Below are 13,941 nucleotides of genomic sequence, written 5' to 3'. Positions count from 1 at the left end.
AGTATTTTTCAATTTTTCGAAGGAAGGTACGAGAAAAAAGACGTGGATAATTTTTTTGTTGGAGCAAGAACTTTACCTTAAAAAACACACCCAGTCACCTTTTCAAACATCGCTTGGACAGAGACCCTGATAAACTGCGAGAAAATGGATATATCGAAGCTATAAGCACTGGTAGGCCTATAGCATACATTCTGTTTTGCTCTTCAAATTCAATACACACTCGAATCAACTGACCTTCACCTTGTAACAACATATATCGACGATACGTAACTTCTACCAACTGGTAGATTTACAACAACAAAAAATAAAGATACAAAATAATTGAACTTTTAATTATACAAATAATAGAATATTGTATTTCCTAACTTTAAATTGAATTATAAAATTATTTCTTTATTGAACTCGTAGCATCTTGAGTGCGTCAGTAGGCTTTAACGCCGTGCTCCCACTTCGTACTTCCTAAAGACGTGCAGATCACAATTCAAAAATAGTAATAATATCAAAATAAAATAATGTGATTACCACTTTAAATTTGAATATTTTTATTGATTTGTGTGTGTGTTGTCTTTTTCTTTCTTTCCGAAATGCACGCGTGACAATAGCTTGGCATAGGGCCAAGTTGTCAACAATTTAACGTATCATAATTTGTCTAATCCAAAAATAAACTAGTTCTAATTGTAACGGGGACCGTTACAGATGTTCCCCAAACCTCCCCCAATTAAAAAGTGATGTCCTTGTGAATCTATAGGAAAAAATCATTTTATTTTATCCTTTAATTACATGTAGTACGTTCAATATGGTCATTTCAGTACCAAGAAATGAAAGAAAGCGTTGCACGTGCATACACGCGCATGCGTGTACGATTCCGAATTTTTGTTTATGTCGTTCAACAGGCATTTGTATCATATACCCACAGTATGAATTTCGTAACCTTTCCACCACATATAAGGAAGTTATAGCGATTTCAAAATCGTCCAATCAGAATTCAGCACACGTGCATGCACGTGCTGAGCAGTAATTCTAACCACAGCAATTTGTAAGGAGTACCAAGACACATCTAAATCCCTAATATCAATAGAATTTGATGAAAAACAAAAACGTTATCGTACTTTAAATATTGAACATTTGAAAAACGTTGCACGCGCATGCGCGTGTGCGTTGGCATTTTTTGTTACACCAAAATATAGATACACATATTGTCTACGTATGCTGTGAATATCATCTCATTCGCTTCATAAATAAGATAGTTACAGACGTTTTAGTACTATCCAATCAAAATGAAGCGCACGTGCATGCGCGTGCAAATTGGTAATTTTGACCATGCAAATCAGTTAAGGGTCTCAATATCTACCTATGATATGAATATCAAGCCATTTCAATGAAGAACAAAAAAGTTAGACTGATTCCAAAGTTAGAGTACAAATTTTGTAATGCACGTGCACGCGCATTCGTGCGCGTGCAGACAAAATAAATATCATTTTTGATATCTACAAATGATATACTACCATCATATTTAGGTTTCATATCGATCCCTTTAATATTCTGATTTTCCATTTTTTGTACCAAAATTGCAATGCACGTGCGCGCGCGTGCATGCACGTGAAGACAAAATGACTATCACTATGCACATCTACAAACACTATACTATCATCCTGGAAAGTTTCATATCGATCCCTTTTGTAGTTTCTGAGAACACTACCGGACAAAAAAGTACCGGAGAAAAAGAATAATAACTAGAAACTCATTACTAGTAATGAGTAGGTCTTCCGTTAGACCACTTCCGGTAAAGAGCTTTCTATTCCTACGAAAATCATTTAAATGTATCAGAAAATGTGCCTTAACAATGAATGAGAAATGTATTGTCGAATTTTTTATTCCTTTCTCGTAACTTCCGGTGACGACCGGAAGTACTATTCAGATGCGTTTTCCTATAAATGACAGCGACTCTTTACTGTCGATATTCCCTGAAAATTTCACGTCTCTATCTGAAAGAGTTCTCAACAAAAAGAAGTAGACTAGAGAAAGAAAAAGTAGTAGGTTACTACCGACCGGAAGTCAATTTTGAAAAACAAAATTATCAAAACTTTAGAAGTTGATACTTTTATTAAGACATGTGAAAATCATATGAAAGACTTCAAATATAAGCGAGATTTATGGGAACAAAGAGACGAAAAGTAAAAAGATATTTTATCAAGAAACCGGAAGTAGTCGTTTTGACTACCGACAGAGTCAATATTCTTTTGACACTTTGAAAGAGAGTTGATAAACTAGTATAAGTTTCAATTTAAAGGAAAAAGTTTTAAATTTGCCATTCTTTCCATCACTTCCGGTGACGACAGGAAGTGACGGTCGACATGTTCAACCCCCTGCTGCACGCTTACAAACGGAGAATGATCATCCCTGAATATTTGATGAACCTATATTTTACCTTTTCCAAGAAAAACACTGGGCAAAATTCCTTTTGAGAAACAGAAAATCGGCCTTATTTTCCGACCGGAAGTGAATGTTGTAAAAACAAAAATAATTATAGCAAGGTCATTTCATAAGACATTATTCCTGAAAATTTCAAGAAAATCTATGCACCATCTCTGAGAAATCACTCGAAGAAATCGGAAAATCGACATTTTTCAAATACTTCCGGTATAGACCGGAAGTGACGGACAAAAAAATTGAATGTATGTGTACAATGGACTAATGTTAGTTGATCAACTCTACAAGTTTCAAGCGTCTATCTATATTCATTATTGAGAAACTGAAAAAACAAGGTTTGAATATGTCCACCCCATATCTCACGACCGGAAGTGAATTTTACAAAAATATTTAAATTTACACTAGACATTTATAATGTCTATAACATATGTAAAATTCAAATCATTAACTTGTTTTATGACCGAGATTTATGGCACTGAAAAATGAGAGAATGAATAGTTTTTCTTTCATATAACCGGAAGTTGGAGATTCAACTTCCGGTGGGGTCAATACTTTTTGAGAATTAGAACGAGACCTAATAAACCGATATAGGTTTCAATTTGAAAGAAAAAAGTTTGAAATTTATGATTTATAAATCACTTCCGGTGACGACCGGAAGTGACGGCTGACATTCTTACCCCCCTACTACACCCCTACAAAGTGAGATCTATTAACTATGAAATTTTGGTGACTCTATCTTTTACCGTTTCTGAGAAAAACGATTGACAACGAAAACAGCTCATAAGCCGTATTTGCCGACCGGAAGTGAATTTTTCAAAAATATTTGACATTACTCTAGACATTTATAGTGACTATAATATATGTAAAACTCAACTCATTAACTAGTTTCATGACCGAGATTTATGGCACTGAAAAATGAGAGAATGAATAGTCTTTCTTTGATATAACCGGAAGTTGGAGATTCAACTTCCGGTGGGGTCAACATTTTTGGAGAATTAGAACGAGATATAGTAAATCAAAGTAGGTTTCAATTTGAAAGAAAAAAGTTTGAAATTGATGATTTATTTGATCACTTCCGGTGACGACCGGAAGTGACGGCGACAAAAAATATTACGTGCATGCACCATAGAGAAAATAGATCCATCATCCCTGAAAGTTTCATTCGATTATCTTTAGTGGTTTTCAAGTTTACCCCCGGACAAAGTTTCTTTCAAAAACCGGAAAATCGGACGTATCTGACGAACGGAAGTGAATTTTGAAAAAATGAAAAAAATGCCTCGAGGTACCATCGTTCCCCATAACCTGTGAAAGTTTCAGGAAAATCCATCCAACGGTCTCGGAGACGAAAGGGGAAAAAAAAAAACAATAATAATAATAATAATAATAATAATAAACAGTAGAATCACTAGAAGGTCTTCCGTTGGAGACGGAAGACCTTAATAATAACTAGATTCGATCTCGTTGCGAGCAACGAGTGGGTCTTCCATCCAAATTTAGATGTGATTAGATAAGAATTTGACTGACATTTTCGTTCATAAATAATGATACAAATATATTGTCTAGACGTACAATTTAGCTTTGGTAATGTTTTACAAATATTGATCATTTAAATGTTATAAATTAAAGACTCTCTCTACCTCTCGGCAACTAATTAAAGGGGTCAGCTTTTTTTTCGAGAAAAAAGTTAATAATGTTATTTACTGTGATACAGATTCGACTGATCAGGCGAGTCATGCCGCCCGGAGGCCTATTTTTTTTTTTTTATATCATTCTAGATATATCTCGCAAAACTGAACAAATTTTGTTCTACATGTCCTATGGAAATTTTCTTAAGAAAAAAGTTATTGATTGCGACATTTATCAGACTGTTAAGGCGAGTCATAAGGCCCGTGGGCCTTTTTCTTGATATCGTTTGAAAGATCTTGCAAACCTGAACAACTTTTGGTCTACATGGTTTATCAAAAGTTTCTCCAGAAAAAAGCTATTGATTGTGACACTAATCAAACTCTTCAGGCGAGCCATGAGGCCCGTTCGCCTTTTTCATGATGTTGTTCGAAACATCTTGCAAAACTGAACAACTTTTGCTCTAGATGTCTCATTAAAAGTTTCTTGACTAAAATGTTATATATTACAACAATAACCCAACTGTTCAGGTGAGCCATGAGACCTGCAGGCCTTATTCTTAACATCGTTAGTAACGCTTGCGAATCTGAACAATTTTTGTTCTACATATCTTATCAAAAGTTTCTCGAGAAAAAAGTTATTAATGTTATTAATTGTGATACAAATTCGACTGTTCAGGCGAGCCATGACGCCCGTAGGCCTATTTTTTGATATCATTAGATAGATCTTGCAAAACTGAACAACTTTTATTCTACATGTTTTATCAAAGTTTCGTGAGGAAAAAGTTAATCATTGTAACAGAAATTCAATGGTTCAGGCGAGCCATGAGGCCCATGGGCCCATTTTTTGATACGGCACAAAAGATCTCAATAAACTGTACAACTTTTGTTATATATGTCTAAAAAAAATATTTACGAGTATAACGTTATGCGACATTTATCACTGTTAAGGCGAGTCATAAGGCCCGTGGGCCTTTTTCTTGATATCGTTTGAAAGATCTTGCAAAACTGAACAACTTTTGTTCTACATGTCTTATCAAAAGATTCTCGAGAAAAAAGTTAGTAATTGTGACACTGATCAAACTGTTCAGGCGAGCCATGAGGCCCGTTGGCCTTTTTCATGATGTTGTTCGAAAGATCTTGCAAAACTGAACAACTTTTGTTCAAGATGTCTTATTAAAAGTTTCTTGACAAAAATGTTATAGATTGCAACAATAACCCAACTGTTCAGGTGAGCCATGAGACCCGCAGGCCTATTTATTAACATCGTTAGTTAACCCTTGCGAAACTGAACAACTTTTGTTCTACATGTCTTGTCAAAAGTTTCTCGAGAAAAAAGTTATTAATGTTATTAATTGTGATACAAATTCGACTGTTCAGGCGAGCCATGACGCCCTGAGGCCTAGTTTTTTTTACATCATTAGATAGATCTTGCAAACCTGAACAACTTTTATTCTACATGTCTTATCAAAAGTTTCGTGAGAAAAAAGTTAATCATTGTAACAGAAATTCAATGGTTCAGGCGAGCCATGAGGCCTATGGGCCCATTTCTTGATATGACACGAAAGATCTCAATAAACTGTACAACTTTTGTTATATATGTCTAAGCAAAATATTTACGAGTAAATAGTTATGATTTAAAACGTCGAGAAAAATGAGACACTTTTTAAAACTCCATTTTCGACCCCTACCGAGCTTCCATACTAGGCGCTTCCGGAAATTTTGAAAACCCAGGTGCACAACTACAACATGTCGTCTAACATCACTGAAAATTTCAGCACTCTAGCTTTTATCGTTTTTGAGTTTTTGTCTGGACAAAATGGTCTTCTGAAAATCGATAAAAGGGGGATAACTTCCAACCGGAAGTGATTTTTCAAAAATTGAAACGGCGGTACAAACTTCAAATGGCAACGCATAAATCCTGAAAATTTGAAGCAAATTGATCCAGCCATCTCCGAGAAATCTTCTGCACAAAAATCGGTGAGGAGAAAAAAAAAGAATAATAATAATAACTAGACACGATCTCGTTGCGAGCAACGAGTAGGTCTTCCGTCCGATTTGTTGATGCACTCGGAGTTAAAAAAAAAAAAAAAAGACAAATGAGTCCCAATTTAGTTTCCGACTTTAAAACACTTTAGATATAATCAATTTTTCATATCATAAGCTTCTGAAGCAAAGTTGCGGTGAAATTCGTTTGAAATTCGACTCTCCAGGCGAGCCATAAGGCCCACGGGCCTATTTCTTGATGTCATTTGTTAGCCCTCTATAGACTCAACAACTTTAGTTCTATATGTCTTTACAAAATATTTACCTGTAAAAAGTTATTGAGATCGACCGATATTGACAAAAAATCGACTCTACAGGCGAGCCATTAGGACCATAGGCCTATTTCTTGATATCAATCGATAGATCTCGATAAACTGAACAACTTTTGTTCAATATGTCCTTACAAAATATTTACCAGTTACAAGTTTTTGAAATCGACTGATATCGACAAAAATCGACTCTACAGGCGAGCCATGAGGCCCACAGACCCATTTTTTGATATTGATCGATAGGTTATGACACATTGAACAACTTTGTTCAATAATGCTTTTCAAAATATATGTCGTTTTAAAGATATGAGGCGTCAAATATTTATGATTTTGGCCCTTAAAATCTCTAATTACGTAACATATGACCTATTTTTTGATTTGATAAGATCACGCTCGTTGAGATGAACATTTCCGCTTCTACAACTTATTATAAAATATTAATAGTTTCTGAGATATTCTCAAAAACATTTGGATCCTTCTGAACCCCTAATTTAAAGGGCCAGCCCGTTTTGCTTGATATCGTAAGAAAGGCATTGTCATTTTAAACATTTTTTGCTCAACAAGTATTTAGAAATTCTTTACCGTTCTCGAGTTATCTCTACAAGAAATATTTAGGGGCCAAACTGTAGCTCCCTAACGGGGCCACATAGGAAAAAAACGAAATGTACATATTGTTTAGATTATCATTCTGAACTTTTGTTCAATAATGCTTTTCAAAATATTTGTCGTTTTCAAGATATGAGGCGTCAATTATTTATGATTTTGGCCCTTAAAATCCCTTATTACGTAACATATGACCTACTTTTTCATTTGATAAGAACAAGCTCGTTTAGATGAACATTTCCGCTTTAATGACTTATTACAAAATATTAATAGTTTCTGAGATATTCTCATAAACCTTTGGACCCTTCTGGGCCCCTAACTTAAAGGGTCAGCCCCTTTTGCTTGATATCGTAAGAAAGGTCATGACATTTCAAACATTTTTTGTTCAACAAGTATTTAGAAATTCTTTACCGTTCTCGAGTTATTTCTAGAAGTAATTTTTAGGGGCCAAACTGTAGCTCCCTAACGGGGCCATATAGGGTAAAAACGAAATATGCATATTGTTCAGATCATCATTCTGAACAACTTTTGTTCTTTATTGCTTTTCAAAATATTTGTCGTTTTCGAGATACAAGGGGTAAAAAATTTATGGTTTTGGCCCTTAAAATCCCTTATTACGTAACATATGACCTAAATTTTTATATGAATAGATTTGGATTGTTGAGATGAACATTTTTTGTTCTTTGACTTATACCAAAATATTAACGATTTTTGAGATATTTGATCTAGACTTTGAGCCCTTCTAGATCCCTAATTTAAGGGGCTAGCCCCTAAATCTTGATATTTTCGAAAAGATCTCGTAAATGTGCACAACTTTTGTTCTACATGTCTTAACAAAATATTTGCAAGAAAAAAGATATTGGAGATCAAAGGTCAAAAATCGCCGAAATCGGCGAAAAATTTTGGCATCCATTTTTTCAGGTCCAGGCGAGCCTTTAGGCAAATCGCCTCCGGTAAAATTGAATCCCCCACAAATCTTCTAAAATGTTTACTCTATCTTGTGTAGAAATTTCAAGACTCTAGCTTCAAAACTAACGGAGGAGATGTGTGGACAACAAGGCCCTTCAAAAAGTCACTAAAAGAGAAATAACTCCTGACCGGAAGTGACGTCAAGCACGAAATTTTGCAAGCAAAGTCTCGTCACCAAAAGACATCTTTCCTGAAAATTTCGTGAAAATCGATCGAGAAATGGCTGAGAAAAACGCGTGTACTAGCTACCAAGGAAAATAATAATAATAATAATGAAGAAGAAGAACGCGAACAATAATAGTAAGGTCTTCCGCAGGAGACGGAAGACCTTAATAATAAGAAAAGTGAAAAATCAACAAAAGAATAATAGAAGGGTCTTCCGCTGAAGACGGAAGACCCTAATAATAAGAAAAGTGAAAAATCAACAATAGAATAATAGAAGGGTCTTCCGCTGAAGACGGAAGACCCTAATAATAATAATAAGAAACAGAGTAAAAACAATATGTTCCCAAACTTTGTTTGGGGAACATAATAATGATTGCACTGTTTATTTTAGAAAAACAGCGCCAATTAAAGATGTATAAAGGAATAACATCCCCAAACAGTTTGTAGACAGCGACCCATATAAACATTAGTTACTCACAATTTTGCCGATTTCATACACGCTTTACTCGCTATATTTGGGTATTTACATCGTTATATGTGTGCACTGGTGGCGAACACATATAAAACCCGGACAATTTATCAACATCGATTTAAATGTTGCCCATGGTAAATTAATTAGGCCTCAAAAAGTTGTGTTTTTAATAATATCTCGCAGTACTTTCACAATCCGAAGGGCGCATGTGACGTCACTGTACCACGTGACTACCTACCTAATTAACTTGACTTTTTGAAATCGGGGCTTAGATTTAAGTCTGTATTGTGGTTAATTATCGCAAAATTTCGGCGAACGAACTATTAGAATTAATTACTATAAGCATAAAGAAGACAAAATGCATGTAATATTGTATACTTTGAAAACATGAGATGTGTCCTTTAATGTCTGCTTTCCATGTTGTAAGTTTGAAATCCTGATGTCAAATAGTTCTCAGGTTATAGTCTTGATGTAAAAGAGTGACCTTGACACTGTAAGTGGATGAAGGTCAAAAATGTTTGTGGTGTGCACCCCTCTTCCATATAACCTCTCCATATTCCAAGTTTAAAGTTTTAATGTCAAACGGTTGTCAATTCAGCTTTTGGCCTGGACTATATTTTGACATAAAAAATTGACCTTGACTTTATAAATGAATCAAGGTAAAAAAAATTGGTGGAATTCCCCCTTTCCACATTCCCCCTTCTCATATTCTAAGTTTGAAGTCTTAATGTCAAAGCTTTCTAAAGTTATGGTCAATACATGTTTTTCTTAATTTGACCTTGAATGAAGAAAGGGGTCAAGGTAAAAAAAATTTGGTGCACTCTTCCATATCATTTCTCCATATTCTTATGTACATACTTATTAAATCGCAAAGTAAGTAAAAGTTTATGAGGTTAAATGATGGAACAGTTTGCTTCAGTTCTATATCATGTATGCAAAATATTGACTTTGCATATCAAAAACAGCCGATTTCCGCATTCATTCTTTTTAAAAATTCATATTGTTTGCAGCCAACAACTGACACCATATTGATATTGAAAGAAGAATATAAATGGATAATCAAACATACAAATATAAATCTGGTTGTTGCATGCAAAAGTGTTTGTGTTTGATAAAGTTTATTCATATTTTATTATAATTTAATTCTTATTGTATCCTTGTCTCTGATTGGTCAAATTCCAATTGAGGAATACAGGTTATTTTTGTATAACCTGGTTTGGTATGGGGACACACCCCCTTGACAACCAGACGCCGGAACTATTTTTTTCTCTCTCTAAATTTACATCGTAGCTGTTTTCAGCCTTCTAAGGAATAGAAATTCAATGTGTACAATAAGATACTTCAGTTTGATACACATGTTTTCTCGTTGTCAATATTAGCATCTACTAGTACGCAAATCACTGTTGTAAAACATCTTTCTCTGTATGATGGTCGAATAATAGATTAAAACAAAGATATTACATTCGAATTAATAATTTACCAAGTAAGTAAGTATTGCCCTGTTCATTTTGAAATACATTTCTCACTGCATGGGGAAGGGGGTGGGGGTTGTTTCATTGCTTGATCTGCCTTTCAACAAAGCAAACAAAAATTTATACATCACATTTTATCACATGACGTCAGTCACATTGACTTGTAGATCACAATTTGTCACTAGCTTATACACATTTTCTTGTGTTGGATTTACTATTAGTGATAACGTTGCATGCAAGGGTAAGTTTTCATGTAGTAGAAGTTTTCAGAGTTAAAAGTTGAAGATTCATTTTGAGTAGGCCTAAACAATACAATTTCCCGCATTTTCTCAATCTGTCAGAGAGGAGCAACTTCAAAGTCGATCTCTGTCTCTATAGGGCAGCGAAATACGCATTGCATGCATAGTCTACACATATTTTCTATCATGACAAACTTCACATTAATTCGATACAATATTTTGATAAATACATGTAGGCCAGGCTCCGTTAAGATCAAAGATGGCAACCTTTACAGCCAGACGCTTTTTTGTTGTTGCTAAGAGAATCATTACGCGGCTCAGTTGACTTGTATTTTTCTGAGTTTATGTATATTTTGATAAACGAAGGTTAGTATCTTTGCCTCTTGCATTAAATTATAAGGAATGACTTTAATTCTGGGGCAAATTATATGAGTATAACCTGGTTTGGGTCAGTTTATGGTTGTTTTTTTTTTTTTTTTTTTTTTTATAAAAGCACACATGTACTCTTACACATGTGCACTTGTAGAGAAGAAAATTTTTTAAAAAATTGGTTAATTTTGGGCAGTTTTTGCCTCCCCCTCTCCCTCCAGGGTCCAAGAGTTCTGAAATTTACAATTTATGTCCCCCTTGTCCCAAGGATGCATCATACCAACTTTGAAAAGAATTGAAATAGTAGTTATGAAGAAGTTAAAAATGTTCAATTGTTAACGCATTACAACCAATTGCAATAATTAAGTCACCTATATACTCAAGTGACCTAAAAAAATATTAATCAATACACAAAATTACCTGTGCATATTGGTGGAAATGCAATTGTTGTTAATCCACTGTTATCTGCCTTGTCCATGCAATTTTTAACACAGGAAATGATCCTTTCCTTCTTTATGTCTAAATTGGATTCCTTGGTTTTCCTTGGATTTTTGAAATGAATAATTTTGTGACGTCCCATTTCTGAGATGAATGCTTCAGTTTCATTACACCTTTGGGATTGCATATTCACTGTTTTTGTTGCCTGCTTACCCAGTTTTTCAAACATAAACATAGAGTATGCTGAAACCTGTGATTCCTGTTTTTCTGATTCCAAAACAATACTTTGTGTGGGAACCTCATCAAGCATAGCAGTATATGCAAATATTTTGATCCCATTTTCTAATTCCATAACCAACCCTTGTTGTATTTTGGATAAAATGACACTTTCTGAATTCAAGTTTGGATATAACTTTTTGTGATGTTTTACTGGATTCATCATACTGGAACTATCTGGCTTCAGCTCTGGATCCAACCTAACAGAACTTTTTAAATCTGTAATACCAAGAGTTTTCTGTGATGATTTCAGACTTTGTGCATTAGAGTGTAAAATAAATACTTCATCGCCTTCTTCTAATAACATATTCTGGTTCTCTGAATCTATCCATGGTATTTGATTTTTTTTTTTTATCTCACTTGCAACATCAAAAGACAAAACTTTTCGCTTCATTGCCCTTATCTTGACAACTTGTTCATCCAAAGTGGAGATAGTATCCATACTTCCTTGTATATACACCTTTGAGTTTTTTATAACAATGCTTGCATTCTTAACTACCCCTGGAAGCAAGAAATTCAGTGCATGAAATTCCCACTGTTTACACTCAAACTCGGGCCAATCTTCCTCTGCATCAATCTCTGTTTTCTTTTTCTCGCTATGAGTTTTGGATCTTTCTTTCTCTTTCAGGTCTTGATTCTGTTTTATGTTAAAATTTTCATTTCCTTGGTGTGTTAAATCATTGGCTTGTATGCTTTCTTTATCATCAAATGTAGCTGTCTGTCTCTCAAAACGTTGTTTCTGCAACTGTTTTTTGCAAACCGAAATCAAAAATTGCTGTGCTGCTTTTATTTCCTGCAAACTCCCAAACAATGTGTTATTTCCCATTAAAGTTACACCTGAATGTCTTGAAATGTCCATCAATTCATATCCATTTGATATTAAGATGGTCATAACTTGAGAGCTCATCTTTGCCTTAACATTGGTAACAGCCTGAAAAAAAGAAGATATTGGTATCATTACATTGCCCCAATTCATTTATTAGTAAACAGATGGATTGTTTAGTTATCTGGAGTTGTACGTCCCTTTCAGATCTTTCACTGGATACCATTAATTACGTCACAAGTGCCACAAGTAGAGACAAATACTAGTTACTTTGGTCTACTGAGCAACATACACTGTACCAACATTTACCCATTTTGTGAAACTAACTTTTCAATCCTGTAGACATTCGGTCCACAATCATTTTATTTCCTAAAGACCACACCAAATTCCTATGAACCGAAATAAAAACACTAAAAATAGCACATGAAAACTAAATGTTGGAGATGCAAGATATACAACACTGTGGAAAACCTTGTAAATATTACAAACATTGATTCATCAGTTGTTTTCAGCATTCTAAAAGAACAGCTCAATCTGCAGAAAGTTTGGTGGGTCCCTCCTTCCCTTATAGAAGAGGTCCCATGGGGAACCAGGTTAGAATAGGTCTTCAACACCTCTTGCTTGTCATAACTAAATGGCAACTAAATGGGATGGTCCTTTGGATAAAATAAAAAAAACTGAGGCCCCATGTCATGACAGGTATTCCACGATAAAGATCCTTCCCTGCTCGAAGGACATAAGCACTGATGCTAGCATAGCCATAGGCCTTGATTTTGCACCCCTTCACCAGCAATGGTGATGTATCCATAGGATAAATGGTAATTAAATAAGATTGTTACTGGTAATGCAAATAAGAACAACAATGTGCCTTTTGTTGTCAACCATAAAACCACAATCCAAGGAATCACATTATCTTAAATACAGCTAAATGATTTTTTCCAATTTAGAACCAATCCAACAAAATGAACAAGAGGTCCATGGGCCACATCGCTCACCTGAGTCACCTTGGCCCATATCTGAAGACTTTCCACATATATTTGCATGTAAAACCTAATAGTCCCTATTATGGCCCAAACTACCCTTTGCAAACTTGAATCTACACTATGTCAGAAAGCTTTCATGTAAATGTCAACTTCTTTGGCCCACTGGTTCTTCAGAAGAAGATTTTTAAAGCTATTTCCTATATTTGTATGTAAAACTTTGACCCCCCCCCCCCCCACTTGTGGCTCCATCCTACCCCCCGGGGGCCATGATTTGAACAAACTTGAATCTGCACTATGTCAGAAAGTTTTCATGTAAAAATCAGCTTTTCTGGCTCAGTGGTTCTTGAGAAGAAGATTTTTCCTATATATTTGTATGTAAAACTTTGATCCCCTATTGTGGCCCCATCCAACCCCCGGGGGCCATGATTTGAAGAAACTTGAATCTGCAATATGTCAGGAAGCTTTCAGGTAAATTTCAGCTCTTCTGACCCAGTGGTTCTTGAGAAGAAGATTTTTAAATGACCCCACCCTATTTTTGCATTTTTGTGATTATCTCCCCTTTGAAAGGGACATGGCCCTTCATTTGAACATCACCCAAGGATGCTTTTGGCCATGTTTGGTTGAAATTGGCCCAGTGGTTCATGAGAAGAAGATGAAAATGTGAAAAGTTTACAGACAGACAGACGGACGCCGGACAAAATGTGATCAGAATAGCTCACTTGAGCCTTTGGCTCAGGTGAACTAAAAATGCGGTGAATTCATCTC

The 13,941-nt window shown here is 35.1% G+C and overlaps 1 protein-coding gene across 1 annotated transcript in view; it reads right to left on the bottom strand.

The window, feature by feature from the left end:
- Nucleotides 1–13,941, bottom strand: part of LOC125658961 (uncharacterized) — a 105,764-nt gene that overhangs the window by 8,354 nt on the left and 83,469 nt on the right. Inside the window, exon 17 of the mRNA XM_056150133.1 lies at nt 11,077–12,301. Coding sequence (XP_056006108.1) covers nt 11,077–12,301 — 1,225 coding nt within the window. The remainder of the gene's footprint in view (nt 1–11,076; nt 12,302–13,941) is intronic.

The sequence above is a fragment of the Ostrea edulis genome, chromosome 9 (genome assembly GCF_947568905.1).
Source record: "Ostrea edulis chromosome 9, xbOstEdul1.1, whole genome shotgun sequence".
In the NCBI taxonomy this organism is placed as follows: domain Eukaryota; kingdom Metazoa; phylum Mollusca; class Bivalvia; order Ostreida; family Ostreidae; genus Ostrea; species Ostrea edulis.
Note: the sequence above shows the minus strand (reverse complement) of the source record. Positions and strands in the feature narration are given on the sequence as shown.